The 19,037-nt window shown below is 46.3% G+C and overlaps 1 protein-coding gene across 2 annotated transcripts in view; it reads left to right on the top strand.

The window, feature by feature from the left end:
- TBC1D22A (TBC1 domain family member 22A) overlaps window positions 1-19,037 on the top strand; it is a 280,355-nt gene that overhangs the window by 176,336 nt on the left and 84,982 nt on the right. For both annotated transcript variants that reach the window (XM_074272072.1, XM_074272071.1), the window contains one exon: window positions 17,993-18,120. In XM_074272072.1, the coding sequence (XP_074128173.1) occupies window positions 17,993-18,120 (128 nt within the window). The remainder of the gene's footprint in view (window positions 1-17,992; window positions 18,121-19,037) is intronic.

Genomic DNA, 19,037 nt, shown 5'->3' with positions numbered 1-19,037 from the left:
CCAATCAATCATCCAAGAATCATTTATGAAGCACCTACTATGTGCTGGGCATTTTAATGAGAGCCAAGGCTACAAAGACAGGAAATAAAATGAAAGGCTCGCTGGATGAGAGCTCCCTGACCAGTGGGCTTCTGGAGTGGGCCCCTGAGGGGCCGAGAGCTCACCGCTGCCGGGAGAGGGATACGTTTGGGTAAAGCCTGTAGTTTTCATGAAGAGTGGGGGTACGCTGGAAGAACCAGGACCCTGTGTATCCGGCCATGGGTGAGAAGATGAGACAGAAATGGGAAATTGGTGAATGGTTTGACATGAGGAGGAGAATCACAGGTAGGGGCAGAAGGTGCTTTCTTGACCAAATAAGGCAAACAGGCAACTACAAAAGGGAAAATAGGTAATTTGGAAATTGAAAGGCTTTTGCACAAGCAGGATGAAGTCAGGTTAAGTAAGAAGGGAGATGGTCAACGGGGAGAAAAACATATTTCTGATAGAGATCTGGTATCCCAACACATCGGATCACCGAAATATCTAAGACCAAAAGCCGTTTCCAAATAGGTGGTCAGTGCAAATGTCCCCCAAAGACCCTGTGCTTGATTGTTATTGTGCACGGGCTGTTCAGGAGGATCACCACCTCTGGGAAGGGCTCAGGCCCGCTCCCCACCCTGGGGGCCTGGCTGATTCACCCCTCTCTTGGCTGTGCCTTCAAGCAGCTGCAGCAGGTGGAAGCCTGGCCAGCGTCGTGGCCTGCACTCGGTGCCATCACCAGCCCTGCTTTCTGCCCTGCCACTGGCTCCGCTCACCCCCAGGCAAGCCTCCCATCATCCGGGATGATCTGGCCATCTCCAAACACGGGACAAGCAGCAGGAGGGCAGGGCCCGCATTCAGCCCTTGATCACATCCCGGTGCCGAGCGCATCGCTGGCCTGGAGCGGACACGGCTTGGTGCGAACGCTGTCACGGCAGGCAGAGGCCGGGGCCTTAGCTGAGGAGGGGGCAAGAGCAGGTGCGGAAGAGATCCTGTGGCAAGGAGGCAGCCTGGTTGTAATGAGTGCCCAGGTCAGAGGGCAGGCACCCTAGTGTACCAGGCTGGCGGTGCCCTGACCTTCTGGGCCAGGGGCGGACAGGGGATTGCAGAGCAGGCGCCGTGTGGTATGGGAGCGACAACTGGATCCTTGCAGGCAGGCCCCCGAGTGCTCTGTGGAAACGGGCCCCTGTTGCCTAGGCAGGATGGATGGCAGGAGCTCCGTGGCAGGCAGGGGGTGGGCACACTTGGCCGCCCCTGCTGTGACTCCCGTCAGCCAGTGGGGAGGGTTGCTGGCTTAATTGGTACAAAGTATGGCATGAATAAATCATGTCAGTTTGAATGACTGAATTATGGATGTGTCAGAAGCTGCCCCTCTGCTTCTGATTGCTTGGGTGCCTCCTGTTCCGTGTGATTCTGTGTCTTGCTCGGTTGGTCATGCTCTGGGCCGGTGGGGCTCGCCCCAAGACCTTCCTGGTGGGCGTCGGCTCTCTGATGGACAGAGACGGGAGAGAGAGAGGTCATGGTTTGAGGTCAGGCGACATGACACCCAATGAGTCACAGAGTGTTTGGGGATCTTCTGGGCAGTCCAAGAAAGGTCTGGTCCTTGAGGAAGGCGTCTGTGTGAAGCCGCAGTGAAAAGGGCTGTCCCTGGAGGCTTTGGGGTGCACTTGGGATGACCATTGGGGGCAGTGTCCTGGGGGCGAAGAGCGGCCTGGCACCTAGAGGGCTGCTTTTGGAATCCCGAGGCTGGGCTTTGAGTCGGCTCTGAAGTCGCTCTCTGAGCCTCCCCCCCTCCACCAGCCAGAGCTTGTCTGTACCAGGTTTCCCCGGAGCTTTGCCCTTCAGAGGTTCCCTTCTGCCTCTGGTGACTGCTGTCTCCAGCCAAACTCCTGCTCACTTAGGGCAAGGTGTCCTCTGGGATCTGTGGGGATACTGCCAGGTGCCGGACAGCACCGCCCCACCCCCTGCCCCGGAGCCCCTTTCCTCCAGCTAGGAGGATTTTGGGTCTTGACTGTGCTTCTCCCCAAAGTCCTGAGGCCCTCCTGTGTGTCCTCCAGTTCAGAGATTCTGTTGGGGAACACGAGGTGACCCCATTTCTGAAGCCCCAGAGAAGGAGCACTGGGACTCCACACACACTGAGCCTTTAGTGATAGTGCCCAGCAATGGGCCCCCAAAAGGCTCAGGGGCCCTTCCCACTTCACATCCCAGACCCCTCCTTCTCCTTCCTCTGCCCTGCCTCCAGGCCTTCTTTCCTTCCTTTCTCTAACAGTTATGAAGAGGAAAATGGCGTCCCAGGGGACATCCAGTCTGTGATCAGCACTAAAAACATGCTCTTCCTCCTCCCCATCTCTGTCTCTTTCCTTTTCTCCTTTCTCCCCTCTTTTTCTTTTCCCTCCATCTCTGTTTGAATCTCTGCCCTTCCTCTCCCCTCCTGTCCCCTCCTGTCCCCTCCTCTCCCCTCCTCCCCATGGCGGAAGCAGCTGCATCAAGCATTTTGTAGTTCACCACTTGATGGATTTGGCCATCAGCTCTTCCGGCATTATCCTTGTATCATTTGCAGAGAATATTAGTTCTGGAAAGGGCTGGGTCCTTGGTGACCACTTAGTCCAGTCATCCCCATTTTAGAGATGGAGAAACTGAGGCCTTTAAGAGAAACGTGACTTGTTCAGGATCACAGAAGTTATCAGTTGCAGCTGAGATTGGAATCCAGGGCTCCTTGGAGGGGTTTGTAGTCTGCTTTCAGCCTTGGGCCTGGATGCCAGAGGGCTCGCAGTGTGAGCAACCTCCTTGTCCCCTTCCTCCCCAGTGGCCCTCAGGGTGCCATGCTGCTGTTTGGTTAGGGCTTCCTTTTGTGGGGGGAGGGGTACACTGTGAAGTCCTCTTCACAAGGAGGGTGGTTATTATGGGTGAGCTTCTCGGGGCCGGGCCAGGAAGACACTTCACACACCAGCCAGGGAGTGGGGTGTCCCTGAGTTCCCCCTGCTAGATTTGAGGCCTTCTTCCCGCCTCTCGGCCAGTGTGGGCAGCGTGCAACTCTCCTGGTTTTCAGGCTGAGTCTGAAAGAGCGGGCCCTCTGAGGGAAGGCCTTTCCCTAATGGAACAGGAGAGGAGCCCTTCCGATTCCATCCTGCTCCCCGGCTCCTCCTGGGCCTGGGCTCCCCCGCCTCAGCTGGCTCCTCTGCTTCCTCTCCCCGAGATCCATCCGTCAGTCGGCGCGGGTCCATCGAGTGGAGCTGGGGAAGATAGGAAGGGCATCGCATTTCCATCCTAACAGCATTTAGGCGGGCGCTCAGTGAATGCACCATGCAGCATTAATGCTAATGCTGGGGCTCTCGCAGCCATTAGGGAGAAGCTCCTGGGCTTGAATTGTGCCCCCTCAGGCAGGGTCCTGTCCCCATTGTGCGGATGAGGAGCCCGAGAATGGATCCCTTGGGGGGGTTCTGATGGCAGAAATCTGAAGGACTATCGGTGCCCTGGAATGCAGGATAAGGAGATGGAGGCTGCTGTTGGAGAGTCCGGTTTGGGCGAGGTGGGCAGGCAGCATGTGGATCTTTAGAGCTGACCACAAGTGGAAGGAGAGCTCTTTGGAGGTTTTGTTCCCTGCCAGAGGGGTGACAGAGGGCGATGCGGGAAGCCTCCCTCGTCTTTAGGGTCAGGACGTGGCACATTTGGGCTACAGCAGAGAGCCCTACCAGGGAGCGGTGTGCCAAGGAGTGCAGGTGAAGGAAGGCCCCGGAGCACTGCTGCCAAGCCACATTCAAACACAGCTGGGTGGTGCACTGGGCAGAGGACTGGCCCTGGAGGGCAAATCCAGCCTCGCACTTGCTGTGGAAACCCTGCCTCAGTTTCTTCATCTGTACAATTAGCAGAGGAGACGACAAAGCACTCCAGTGTGTCTGCCAAGAAACCCCGCCGTGTTGTCACAGTGAGCCAAGCATGACTGAAAGTGGGACAGGAAGGGACCCGGGTCTTGAGAGGCGACAGCCTCGCCGTCCTGTGCCAAGACCACCAGGAATACTTCGCTCACCCCTTTTTAGGCAGGATTTTGGCAGACTGGAGAATGACCCAAGGACGCTGGAAGGCCTCAGACTCATGCCAAGATGAACATTGATTGGAGAAGGAGGGAGGACGCCGGACCTCGGAGAGAGGAACCTGGTGCAGAGTCATGGATAGAGGTTGCCAAGAGGGGACTGTGGGCTGGGTGTCTGGAGCAGGTGTGGAAGGGGCTCCCAGGGTACTAGGAACTGCGTGGGATGGGGACCCGTGACCCAGCGGCTGTCCTCCTGCTTATGAGGAGGAGCTGCAGCCTTCACTAGTGGCGTCCAAACTCACAGGCTTGTTCTGGGGCTTTGCAGCAGGTGGAACTTGTCAGAACTTCGGCTCCGATGGTTTAGCTTTCGAGAACCCCGGGGTTCTTCTGGTTCCCTCAATGAATGGATGCCTCATCAGCACTGGAGTTCTGCCCTTTGGAGGCAAGCAGAAAAAAATCGAATTTTTCTCCCGTTTGATAGCTTTTCAGATCCTTCAGGACAACAAGGAACATGTCCATGCAAGTCCTCTCTTCCCGAGGCGTCTCCGTTATTATTGATATGCGAGCCATCCATGAATCTGCTCCTGGTATCGTGCACTCAGCCCACTCAACTCAGAACAGAAGCAGCAGCACAGTTTGACCAAAGAATATGAGGAAAAAAAGGATATGATTTGTGATTGAGATGACAAGGTCTTGGACTTTTAAATACATTATTGGTAATGAAAAATGAAATAATTGATGATTGAGAGTGAATACAACTGATAATGAAACAATTGATAGGAGAGAAGACATTTTCAACGATTAAAATAATGCTCCATTCAGAATTAACTGATAGAAGCCAGTGGTCATAACAAGGAGATGCATCTTAGCAAATGTTCCACTTGGTTGGCAAGCAGAGAGTTAAAAAAAGCTAATTCTTATTTAGGATATAAAGTCACTTGTGAAATCATCATGGAAAGAAATCAGTGGAAATTAGATTCAGTTTAAAAGAAAATGGGAAATCCAGAGGAGCAGTCATCCTGAGCCATTTAAAAATGGATAACAAAAGGAGATAAACAGAGAAGAAAAGGGGAAAAGATCTGCGCAGATTTTGCTCACCAGCTTTTCTCCCCCGGGCACTGGAGAGCTGCCACGATGGCGCTCACGTGGTTTTGGATGTACAGAGAGAGGAGAGAGAATGGAATTGAAAAGAGTAGCTGGGTTGAGCCATGCTGGGGTTGTTGCCATGTTAAGAGATCATTCCCCAAACTCTAAGCCCAGGCAGGGATTCTCAGAGCCTGCCCTGTGGCAGGCCATCGTTATTCCTGTTCCTTTCTGCCCATCCCTTGCCTCAGGGCCCCATGCTGAGACTGCCCATTGGTCTCTGCGGGCCCTTCTGAGGCTCCGGGGCAGGTGCCTCTGTCTGGGTCTCCTGCCCCTCCCTGGCCTGCAGCACGCACCCTTAGCTCCCCTACCCATTCTGCAACATCGGACAGAGCTGGGCTCTGAGACTCAGAGGACTGGCGGCTTTCTCAGGCTCAGGATCCTTCTCTCCCTGCCCCCTCATCCTGCCCTGCATTACCAGATGAGGGATCGCCATGACGGATTGTATGAGTCCCTTCCGGCTCCAGCATTTTCCGATTCTGGCTGACTTGGACAGATTTAATATTCCTGACCCGCATCCTTCCTTTGTTTCAGTATTAACAGACTCTTACTGGGGGCACTGGACAGTTTTAAAACCTTCTTTTTATAGATTATCGCATCTATGATGTTTTAATAGAGCACTTCTACATGCACCAGCGGCGCGCTCGCCGCTCGTGTCCGTTGCCTCATTTCAGCACTTCAGCCGCCTTTGGACAACAACAGGGGCAGGAGTCATTTCCCCCCAGCTGGCGGAGGAGGGGACGGCAGTCCAGCTGGTGGGCTACGTGTCCGGCTCCACGTGACCATTGGCCCGCTGAGAAGCTAGTTCTTGAATCTGGGTTTCCTGCCCCCTCATTCAGAGCCTTCTCTGCTGGGAAGTCAACGCCTGCCTTTTCTGAACGGCTTCCCCATGTCCCTTGGCCTGTTTCCTTGCGGGGACCCAGCTATTAGCCTGCACTCTCTGTTTCCTTAAGATCTTTGCACTGGCTCCTCTGCAGTCCCCCATTTGGCGTCAAGGTTGTGTTTCTGACCCATTAAAGTTACTGCCCCATAAACTCGACAGACCTGTCTGCATCCATTCTCCACCCTCGATCAGAATTGGCAGCGTGTCCAGTCCAAGCCGCGGGCTGTCGGCAGTTAGCGACTTCGGCCCTCTCCGGCTCAGAGACATTGGAGTGGTTTTTCCAGCGTTATTACTGCATGGGAACTTGTAGGCACACGCATTTTCACTTACAGCTGGGATAAATACTGTCATTTTGGAAAGAGAATGTTTCATTGTCTAGTCATCTATCTTTTGAGGATTCTCTGAGTTAGCTGCTTGCGCGGCACCACGGTCTATAATAGCTGCGTTTTGGTGGCGTTCTGGATTACAAATCCCTTTACAGAGATGGTTCTCTATGAGCATCCCCAAACCCTGCGAGGTAGGTGCTGTACAGAGAAAATGCGGCCTTGGGATCTGGGGGCCTTCCCTCGGAGCTCGGCCCCATCCCTTTACGGTCTCCGTGACCCTGCCTGAATCACGCCATGACTCCTCTCCGAGGTGGTGGGGGTAGGGAGGTCAATCTGCAGGCCCCCCTCCCTGCTCATTCTGAATCTTGGTGCCTTGGAGGCTACTGTGTTGCTGTCTCTAATCCTTGCAGATTCTAGGTCCGCCCACGAGCAAACTCCTCTCGGATTCTGTCCGTTCCTTTCAGTGACGGCCCTCCCCTGTGCCAACTTGCACTCTCAGTAGGTGCTTAATCAGGGTTTGCTGAAGGGAGGAAGGACGCCCTTTTCTCCTTTGCATCTGCGTGGCCAGAGGGCAGAAGGAGGCAGTGTTGGGGAGGAGGGAGTGCTGACTCTATGCTGCCAGTGGGCATCGGAGAATGAGGGCGGCGGGGTGCCCACTGCCTGGGGCCCCCGGCTGATCAGGACACATGCGGGTTGAATGTTTTCAGGCAGACTTGGGATGGCTCCCTCCATTCCAAATGGGGGCTCCTCAGCACTTGGCTCTTGTTGATAACATGCTGACCAGGAGACTGCCCCTCAACTCCTTATGAGATTCCCAGCTGTCTGCCCCAGTTTCCTTTTACAGTTTTAAAGTCTTATTGTTCGCTTTGACGTAGGGCTACTCATAGCACGGGGCTGACCTTCCCCTTCCTTTGACCATCCTCACTGTCCTCTGGGTTCTGCCTGAGGGCTTATGGGTAGGGACACTGTTTGCTTAGTCACCTCACCCCTTGGGTAGGTGGCGCAGTGGAGAATCGGGCCTGAAGTCGAGAAGGCTCATCTTCCTGAGTTGTAACCCAGCCTTAGACAGTTCCTAGCTTTGTGACCCCAGGCAGGTCACTTCACCCTGTCTGCCTCAGGTTCCTCCTCTGTTAAATGAACTGGGGAAGGAAATGGCGAACCCTTCCAGTATTTCTGCCAAGAAAACCCCAAATGGGGTCACAGAGAGTTGGACGTGACTAAAGAATGACTGAATATCTCCCCCCCCCCCCTTAGTAGCTTATCTCTAAAATGGGCATTTCCATTTCACTGAGTGGTTTTAAGAAAGATGCTTTAATGTGCTGTAAAATGACATCTTATTATTTGGTTATTGCTGCCCCATTCCTCATCCTTCTGCCTGCCTCTTGGATGGGGCAGCTTGAAAAAGTTCTGGTTCATTTTTTGCAGATCTCTGAACTAAATATGTCTGTTCTCTCACCTTCTAACCCCTTCAGTGGCTCCCCATTACTTTACATAAAACATGAATCAGCTAACTTGGCATTTGAGGCCCCGTGCACTCCAACTACAGCTGACTTTCCTGCACAGTTCTTCCCCATTCCCAGAACATCCCCCACAATTTCTTTCCTTGCTGTCTCTGGTGACATGGAGTCTCCAGTGAAGGGAAATAGCTTATCCACCGGCCCACAACCAGTGTATAGCAGGGGCTTCAGCTCTGCTGAGACCACCTCTCCTGAGTCTCAGACCACTTCTATTCTTTTTTCCCCTTCCTCTCGGGTGGGTGAATTTGTATGAGAACAATGGAATGTGTTGGGTTTTGTGCCTTCCCGTGCCCCACAGGAATAGCTTGTAATCTAGGGGAGAAGTAGGCCAGTCATCATGGGAGCAGCAGCTGTAGATAATAAATGCCACGTGAATAAATGTATCAGGTTCAACTTCTGGTATAGAGCCAAGATGGTGGAGTAGAGTAGTTCTGAGCCAAGCCCTCCCAACTCTCCCAGACAACTTTAAAATAGCCCCTCAGGGCCGAGCCAACAAAAGGTCAGAGTGCAAGGTTCAGCCCACAGTCACAAAGGAGTCTCAAAGAACAACCTGTGACACTAGGGGAGGCTGGCCTGGGGCCTGTGTGGTGGTGGGACCAGGTGGTGGTGATGGAATCACAAACAGTAGGAAGGGATGACCAGTAGTCAGAAATCACAGGCTACCCTGTGCTCCCATTGAGGCAAGCCACGTTTGTCAATTCTAGGGTCTCTACACACTTTTGGGTCCCAGTAGGGGGATAGAGAGGAGCACCTCAGTCAAGAGGAAGGGGAAGTACGACTTCTGCCTCAAGGGATCAAGAACCCTGGTGAACAGTATTGTTTCTAGTACCAATGGAGGAGGGACCCTGAGGAGTAGTATAAATTGCAATCCCAAGGGATCAGAGACCTTTCCTGTATAAGGACCAGATAGCAGACCAGGACTGCAGGGACCATGACTCTCCCCAAATCATACTACATGGGAAGTATTGAAAACTTCGAGATCCTCAGAACTGACTCTGAAAACAGCAATGCAATAAACAAAAACTAACATACAAACCCCACCCAAAACAAAAATAAAAACCCTGAACCTTGAGACAGAGCCCCATACATTTTCATGTAAGGAGCAGAGTCCTTTAACATAAAATTTCAAATCAAAAAGTAGGATGGAAAAATGAGCAAACAAAAAAGAACCTGACCATAAAGAGCTACTATTGGTGATAAGGAAGACCAAGCCACAAGAAGAAAATGAAAAAGATGATGAATTTTAAATAGCTAAAGCAGAGCCTCAAAGGAAAAAAATAAAGTGGCTTGATCAAAAGCTCAACAAGAATTCCTGAAAGAGTTGAAAAAGATTTTCAAAATCATATAAGAGCAGTAGAGGAAAAAAATTGGTAAAGAAATGAAAGCAAATGAAGAAAGTTATAAAAAGACAGTTAATATCTTGGTTTAAAAAATACATAAAAATTACTGAATAAAATAATACCTTAAACAGAATTAGCAAAAGGGAAAAGGAGATACAATAATTCAGTGATGAAAATATCTCCTATCATTTCTTTTTAAGGACAAAAGTGCATTCAAGAAAACAATTCCTTAAAAAATGGAATTGGACAAATGGAAGCTTAATGACTACATGAAACCTCAAGAAACAATAAAACATTTTCTCTCCAGTATGATTCATAAAGCAATGTGTGTCAAAAAAAAAAAACACAGAAAACAAAAAAATTTAAAAAGCAGTTTGGAATTATGCACATAAAATGACCAAAAAAGGAAGAAATGACAGAAAAAGAAACAACAAAATAAAACCCAAAGAATAAAATAATAAGAAAATGTGAAATATCTCATTGGAAAGTGAGATTGGAAAAACAACTGACCTGGAAAACCAAGAAGAGAGAATTTTTTTTTTTTTGCATTTAATATTTTATTCCACCTCCCCCCAGTTAAATGGAAAAATAATTTTTAAAAACATTTAATTTTTTTTCTAAATTCTCAACCTCTTTCCTTCTCCTCCCTCAATTGAGAAGGCAAACAATTTCATATTGGTTATACATATATGGTTTTATATATATATATATATATATATATATATATATATATATATATATATATATATATGTTATTGGTCGTATTGGTCATATACATGTGCAGTCATGTACAACACATTCCCATATTAGTCATATTGTGAAAAAAAAACCCCAACAAAAGCAAAACAAGAAAAATAATGCTTTAAAAAGTATGCTTCCATCTGTATTTAGTTTCGATAATTTTTTTCTCCAGAGAGGGATAGTATTTGTCGTCATTTGTCTTTTGGATTTAAGTGAGGCAGAGCTGGGCAAGGTTACCTGTCTCACTTTCCCCTTCAGAGCCATCTGGATCCAGATACTGAACAGGAAGACTGGAGATGGCCCTGGATGCAGTGGGAGACCTTGACCTTTTTAAGTTAAGGTCTTCAACAGGTCTCAGACTGAGGCAACACCCATTCAGTGATTAGGGTGAGGTAGAAATTGAGGCAAAGAATGAGCTCTTTTGCCTAGTCAAACAACATCAACCCCCAAATAAATAACTCTCTGGGCTTCTGGCCAAGACAGAAAAAATTACTCTTTCAGGAGGTGATCCATAGATTCTTTCAATAATCATTTTGCCCTCTGGATTGTAGGATATATAGAACAGTTTTCTTTGATGATTTCTTGAAAGATGCTGTCCAGACTCTCATCATGGTTTTGAGGTCGTCCAATAATTTTTAAGTTGTCTCTCCTAGACCTTTTGTAGGTCAGTTGTTTTTCCAATGAGATATTTTATATTTTTTCTATTTTCCCCCTCATTGTCTTTATGTTTTTGACTAATTCTTGATGTCGCAGTGTCATTAGCTTCCATTGGACAAATTCTTGTTTTTAATGTATGATTTTCTTCAGTTAGCTTTTTTGCCCTCCTTTCCCCATTTAGCTAATTCTGCTTATTGCTTTCATTTTCAAAAATGCTTTTCTCCTCACTTTTACCTATTTGTTCAGAGATAATTTTGGGGACTTTTATATTTCAAGAAATTATCAAGAAAAACTGCCCCAACATCTTAGAATTGAGAGGGTTTTAGAAATTCAAACAACCCACCAATCATTACATGAAAGAGATCTCGATATGAAAACTCCTAAGAAATATCACAGCCAAATTCCAAAGTTCTCAGGTCAAAGAGAAAATATAGCAAGCTGCTCAGAAAGAAACAGATCACATATCATGGTGCTTCAGTCAGGATCATACAAGATTTAGCAGCTTCCATATTAAAGGAATAAAGAGTTTGGAATCGATATTCTAGAAGACAGAAGAACTGTAATTACAACCAAGAATCCCCAACTCATCAAAACTTCACCAAATGACTTGAGAACCAAATTCTTAAAAAAAAAAAAAAAAAAAAAAAAAAAACAAGAAGTTAAATGAATTACAGAAGGAAAAAGAGAGTAAAAGTATACTGTGAATTTGTTTCTCTCAGAACTAGCTAAAATTAATAGTCTTTGAGATGAATAGAATCTTATAATAGTTAAAGATAGACTTCTGGAAAAAACTGAATGAGAATAGAAGTTAAGTTAGTATGCTTTTTTCTCAGCTGAACCTCAACTGGCACATTCATAAAAATTGACTGTGTATTAGAACAATAAAAGCCTCACAACCAAATGCAGAAAAGCTGAAATGTTAAATATGCCCTTTTTGGATCATATTATAATAGAACTTATATTGAATAATAGTTCAAAAGCTTATTATAAATTAATGTTAAAGAATGAATGAGTTAAGGAACAAATAATAGGAACAATAATTTCATTAAGGAGAAAGACAGCAATTCCAAATTTTTGGGATGTAACCAAAACAATACTTGGGGGGAAATTTCTACCTCTACATGCATGCATCAGCCAAAGAAAAAGAATAGATCAATGAATTGGGCATGCAACTAAAAATAAATAACCAGGAAAAAACCAAACAAATCCAAGTTAAATCCTCCCCTTATTAAAAAAGCAAGATGGAAATCTTGAAAAGCCAGGAAGAGAATAATAAGATTAAAAGTTAAAAAAAAAAAAAAAAAAAAAAAAAAAAAAAAAACGAACAACAAAACCATTGAGCTAATAAATAAAACTAGGAACTGGTTTCATGAGAAAACTAATAAAATAGATAAGTCATTGGTTAATTTGCTTTAAAAAAGAAAGAAAACCAAATTACTAGTAAAAATTGAAAAGGATGAATGCACCAATAAAGATGCAATTAATGCAATTTTTAGGAGTTATTTTTCCAATTATATGCTAGTAAAACCAACAGTCTAAATGAAGTGGATGAATATCTACAAAAATGTAACCTGCCCAGATTAGCAGAAGAATAAATAGAAAACTTAAATAACCCTGTCTTAGAAAAAGAAATTAAATAAGTCATCAGTGAACTCCCTAGGAAAAAAATCCCCAGGACCAGATGGATTTGCAAGTAAATGCTACTAAACATTTAAGGAATAATTATTCCCAATACCATATAAACTATTTAGAAAAACAGGCAAAGAAAGCAGTAATCCTAAATTCATTTTATGACACAAATATAGTTTTGATACCTAAATCAGAGAAAGCAAAAACAGATAAAACTATTGACTAATTTCCTTAATAAATTTTGATACAAAATTTTTAAATAAAATAAAATACTAGCAAGGAGATTATAATAGCAAGATATCGCAGAGATCATGCATTATCACCAAGTGGGTTTTAAGCCAGAAATGCAAGGTCAATTCAATATTAGGAAACCTGTTGGCAAATTGACCATTGATCAATAATAACCACAAAAATCATATGATCATCTTAATAGATACGGAAAAAGCCTTTGACAAAAAACAACATTCATTCCTAATAAAAAATACTAGTGAGCATGGGAATAAATGGAGTCTGTCTTAAAATGTTAATTAGTATCTATCTAAAACCTCCAGCAAGCGTTATCTGTAACAGGTAAGCTAGAAGCTTTTCTAATAAAATCAGGAGTGAAGCAAGGATGCCCATTCTGTTATTCAGAATTATATCAGAATTTATAGCTGTAGCAATTAACCAAGGAAAAGAAATGAAGGAATAAAAATAGGTAATGAGGAAATAAAACTGTGCCTCTTGACAGATAATAGATTGTAGTTTAGAGAACCCTAGTGAATAAACTACCACCTCAGAAGGTGGAGATGAAGTAGAATGAGGAAGGACAGTACGAATATGAGGAAGTGTCCCTGCAGACAGAGAAGTGGGAAAATGTTGTTTCCAGGGTTGAATGACACTTGAAAGGTACCAACTGATGAGAGAGAACATCCCTGGTTGGTCCTAATAAAATCAGGCTCCCTTGCAGAATCTATTCCCACCCTAAAGGCCCCTGAAAGCAGCATTTCATGGGGTGAAATTTCCCTGTTATCCTCCCAGAGATGAGGGACTTGGGTCCTCCCCTGGGAACATGAGCTCCTTGATCCTGGCCCTCAGAGAAGCGAGATTGGACAGCTGTCACTGCTTCCTTCAAAGGACCAAGCTCTGCCGCAATCTGCCCACTCTCCACACCGTGGGGGTGAGGGGGCACTTGTGCCTGCTGGGAGGAAAGAGAAAGTGCTTCTGCTGATTTAATTAGAATCTCCAAGCAGACAGCTGAGAGCAAAATAATTTAACAACCACACTCACCAGTCATTTGTTGTGTGGGCTAGAGAAGCCAAGAAATGTCTAAGCCAGGTGATGTCTGGAAAGGTCCCAAGATCCTTGCCTGAGGGAGCGATAAGGGGCTAGCTCGGGGCTGCTTCTCTCCAAGCCATTAGTTTTGTGCTCCAGACCTCCTTGTGTGTGGTGTTAGATAAAGGGACCCTGAATGGGATGGTTGGAAGAGTTCTGTTTCCACAGGAGGCGCTGCACCTTCAGCTCATCCCACCTGTGAATATGGTCCTTGGACTAGGCCCACAATTCTATCTTCATTGGAGTTGGTACCTAAGAGGGAGCGAATGGGTTTCTGGGGAAAGACTTGTCCATGACCGACCATGTCTCTTTTAGTCTGGGTTCTCTGAGCGCCAGGAGCGACTTCGTGCTCACGGGGCTTTGGTTCAGATGTCGAATGTCAGATCATACGGTCGAGTCCAGCTCTCCATGCAGCCTGTGACATTCCATCCGTGCCTTTCTTAGCCATTCTCCAGCTGATGGGCATTTATTTACTTGGCTTCCGCACACACACACACACACACACACACACACACACACACACATCTACTCCAGATATTTTTTTCTATATGTGTGTCCTTTTCTTTCTGATTCCTTTGGGGGTATAAGCCTAATGCGATATTTCCCACAACCCCTCCAACTTTCATCATTTTCCATTTTTTGTCATAAAGGAACCCCTGTTTGAACCAGACACTGGGTGAACTCTTAGGCCAGTAAATATCTCTATGAAAAGTGAATATGTTTATACGTGCCAAGTCAACGGAATACACATTTGTTGTTTTTTAGCATAAATCTAGGAGACACGATGTGCATAACTTGTTTTTATTTTTAATTGAGAAGACAGTGTGTTTCAGCAGAATTTCCAATCTGCGGAGAAGCCGTTGTTAAAAGTGCTGCAGAACATATCAAACCAACATTGGCCTTGTTTCTTCTGAATTTTGATATGGAAAGTATAATTTCTTGTGACTTTCCAACAATAAAATTATACTAAACTGCTGCCTAAGTATTTTATGAAAAAATATTTTAAGCCTGAAAGTTGACAATAATTACATTTGCTTGCTCATTCATTACATGTACATACTTACTTCCAGTGAAATGGAAATTTTAAATTTAGAATTATTGCCAACCAAATTACCTTTATCAGCGAGAGAGCATCTGTTCACAATTACTTATAATGGAGAAAAAATGAATCTTTTCAGCATATACCTTTACAGTTTTTGATGTATATAAATTATCACTCTTGCCAAAGGCTTTGGTGACCCATTTTTCAACAAGTTTTTCTTGGTAGGCCTCTGCACTAGAACATGGCTGGGAGAGGGGGTAGCGACTGAAATTCCTTGCTTTTTGTCATTTCACTGATGGATTCAACAAGCAACTCAGTCATGAGTTACCGTACTTCATAAGGCCGGCAAATGAGGGAATCTTATGCTCACCCCATGGTCAAGAACCAGAAGTCACGGTCTCTCCAGTTGAGGCTTTCCTTGGCCTGGTTCAGAAATGCATCTCTTGCCTGTCTTGGAGCACAGCTGGTGACTCTTGGGTGATGTTTGGACAGTTAGTAGCGAGTCCAAGGCCCTTTCTGTGGCCTGGATGAGCAAGAGCTGCAGTGTCTATGCAGAGGAGATAAAGGCTGTGAGAGGCGCCCCTTGGGGAGTGTCCTTGCGATGCAGCTTGGAGGTGATCCAGGATGAAGGCTTTCTTTCCATTCCTTCCGGTAATCAGGTGTGAGTCAGCATGGCTGTTCTGGCCACTGATGCAGCTCTGTTGCCGTCATCATCACTGCCGGGGCCTGCCTTACAGATTTGACCCTCACAGTAACTGTGAAGCGAGTGCTGTGGTGGCCCAGTCTTACAGATAGATAAACTGAGGCTTTGGAAGGGCCACGGACTAACAGGCCTCATGATAAGTAGAGAGATTCCTGCCCAGAACACTTCACTCTTGTGCACTGCCTCTTCACAGCAATACCTGATTTCTTGGCAGAACCTGTTTGCTTCTGTTACCTAGTCTAGTCCCCAGGGGAAGGGGCTCAGTCTGTGATGTGCCCCCCTCCCACCATTCAGGAATCCTGGGTCACCGTGTGAAGAGTGTGGGCTCCAAGGAAGCTGATGGAAGTGACAGTGACAGATGGCTAAAGGCTCACCAGGATTCATTGAGTTCCTGCAGACTCCACCCAGATGATCTCGTGCCACATTGAGAGAAGATGTCAACGTGTACATACGTTCAGGGATGACCACAGCTGATAAGGCCCATGGGGGTGCAGCTCTTATTAAACAGGCCCTGTCAATGATTTCAGAAAAGTGCCTTGCAAACCTGGTGTGCTTCCACTGGGCCTGTACCTCAAAGAGATCAGAAAAGAAGGAAAGGACCCACATGTGCAAAAATGTTTGTGGCAGCTCAAGGAACTGGAAATTAAAGGGTCGCTCATCAATTGGAGGGTGGCTGAACAAGTTATAGTATATGAATGTTATAGAATATTATTGTTCTATAAGAAACGACCAGCACGATGACCTCCGAGAGGCCTGGAGAGACTTACAGGAACTGATACGAAGACAAATGAGCAGAACCAGGAGATCATTATACACTTTAACAACAAGATTATGTGATGATCAATTGTGATGGACGTGGCCCTCTTCCACAATGTGTAGAGTCAAAGCAATTCCAGTTGACTTGGATTAGAAAATGCCAGTCACATCCAGAGACAGAAGTATGGAGACAGAGTGCACAGCAAAGCATAGTATTTTCACTTTTTATTTGTTTTTTTCTTCTTCATGGTTTTTCCCCTTTTGGTTTGATTTTTTTTCTTACACAACATGACAAATATGGAGGTATTTAGCCTCTATCAGATTATTTGCTGTCTTGGGGAAGTAAGGGAGAGAGAGAGACAAAATTTGGAACATAAAATCAATGTTGAAATCTTTATATGAAAAATTAGAAAAACGACAATCTGACATGCTCTATAAAAGTACGCTATTGTTCCTCGTGCACTATGCCCCTTTTATGTACAGTTCAGCTGGACGGAGGAGGAGTGACTTCACAAGCCCCTGCTCTGGATGAGTGGGAGATGACACAGGGAGAGGCTGTGATTTATGGCGTCTGCTGAGGCTGAATTAGAGTGAAATCAGCCTTTGAGTCCCCATTAATGAGGCCTTGATGTGGAGTTGGGGTTCACGAGTGCTCGGGCTTGCCCCGATTTATGCAGAATCAGATCGCACTTGGACTGTGTGGAGAGAGTGAAGGGAGCAGACCTCTTAGGGAGTGCTTCGGGGAGGACTGACTCCTTTGACAGATCCAGAAAAAAATCAACTGCCGAAAGAAACTCTCCTTTTGTAGGATGTAAATTGCAGGAACTACCTGTGTCTTGTTCCTTTATTCCTCGGGTAATTTGTTTTGACTCACTTATTTTCCTCCCCAGAACTGTCATCATCACTCTGCTGTTTTTCATAGTACAGCAGCAAGCTGCATATTCGTGGGAAATCATTTTCTTGGTTTTTTTTTTTTTTTTTTCCCCCTCCTGGTTCAGAGAATTTAGTCATTTTCTAAACTACTGATTCTCGAGTGTTCATCAGAGTTGAATCTCACGCTGATCAGAACCTCGGTGTCAGAGCCCTCCCCAAAGTTTTAAAGAAGCCAGTCCCAGGCTTAAGATCTCACACTTCCATGCCACACCCTTGGCATACAGAATCTTGGGGGGTGCCCTCTGAAATGTGCAGCCAGGTCCCAGACAGACTGCTTGGCCCAACCCGCCGGGCTCTTTGCAGCCTGTGGATCCTTTCTGTCTCTCTCTCTGTGCCCATCTCATCTCTGGACCTTCTCTGTACAAGCTGAGCCTTCCCTCTCAACTTTCTAGTGTGATTTCTTTAAGATTTGGACATCGGGGCTGCTGTGAAGAGGCAAGTAGAAGCTACTTAGGCTTTGCCTGTCTCCTGAGAATTCTGTTCTAAGCGGGATTTCCTGTGAAGTTAGAGCGGCAAGAGACAGACATGGGCTGACCATTAGGGGTTATTCATTGCTGACTGGCCCAGACTTCCTGTCATGTTGGAAGTTGGCGTCATGAACGTGGGGTCTGTTCTATAAGGGAAGAGCAGCAGAGTGCGGGTCAATGCTGAACCTGTGCTGGCGGTGCTTCTGGGCAGCATCTGGGCTTTCCTCAGTAAGCTTGTGGAGAACTGAGGCTTGATTTAAACAGCTTCAGTTATATATTTATGCTGGGAAGGTCAGGGCTGGGAGGGACCTTCCAGAACATCTAATCCTACGGTCTCATTTTATAAATGAAGAACCTGAAGTCCTGTGAGGAAAGTGGATTAGCCCGAGTCGGCCAGGATGTCTTGCTCAGCGCCGGCTCCTCTGTGGCCCTCAGAGTTGGCAGTGGCTCTCAGTCACAGCTTTTGTTCATTTATTTATTATTTTTTTTCCAGAACAAGTGCATCGGCATTTAGACCAGCATGAGGTGAAATACCTGCAATTTGCCTTCCGATGGATGAACAATTTGCTGATGAGGGAGATGCCCCTGCGGTGTACTGTCAGGCTCTGGGACACCTACCAGGTGAGCACTCATTTGGTCTCATTTCTGGGGCCTGACGTCAGGCTCTGGGGCCGGAGGGCCAGGAGGGGTCCGCTGCTGCTGCTGCTGCTGCTGCTGCACAGCATCCCCTGCGGGGCGGCTTCTCTCACTCTGGGAGAGCTCTGATTCTTTCCCTGATGCTCCCATTCCACATGCTTGTCATTGAATACTTAAAGCACAGCTCCCACCTCCCAGAATCCTCTTCTTCAGTTACTATTCCCCCTTCCTTCAGTTCTTTCTTGGGATCACCTCGGAGGGGGTGTGGAGGAAGTCCAGAGAGAGTCAAGGGACTGGCCTCTGCCTGGGCCTCTGTTCTCCATCCCTTCTGATGCTTCTTCAGGCCTCCTCATGTTTTCGATTCCACATTCCCCTGCACACTAAGACTGACAGATTCAGGCTCCACCCTGGAAAGGGTCTGTATTATCTATGGAGTTCCGTGCGAGAACGAAGCACCTTTCTTGCAGATGACTTGCCTCTTTGAGGGTAGAGTAGTCATCACCGATTCTCATTTGATTGGCTGGGGATGGCGTGCAACATGGTGGAGCCAGTCTCCTCATTAGGGAGCAGAGGGAACCCTTCCTGTAATCCCTGGGTAGATGGCAGCGGAGAGAGGGATGGAGAAGTACCCCATGAATTTAGCTATTCCCTGAAAATTATGTCTCTTTGAAGCCTTGTCTGTGTGGAGAAATCCCTTTGTTTTAAAAATTTTTTATTTTTTCTCACTTAATAATATTTTACTTTTTCTAATTACATATAAAAATAGTTTCAGCATTCACTTTTCTAAGATTTTGAGTTTAAATTTTCCTTCCTCGCCGACTTCTCCTCCTCCCAAAAGATAGCAAGAAATCTCACGTAGACCATACATGTACATTTAAGTCAAGCTTTTTTCCACAGTAGTC

The sequence above is a fragment of the Sminthopsis crassicaudata genome, chromosome 5 (assembly GCF_048593235.1).
Source record: "Sminthopsis crassicaudata isolate SCR6 chromosome 5, ASM4859323v1, whole genome shotgun sequence".
In the NCBI taxonomy this organism is placed as follows: domain Eukaryota; kingdom Metazoa; phylum Chordata; class Mammalia; order Dasyuromorphia; family Dasyuridae; genus Sminthopsis; species Sminthopsis crassicaudata.
Note: the sequence above shows the minus strand (reverse complement) of the source record. Positions and strands in the feature narration are given on the sequence as shown.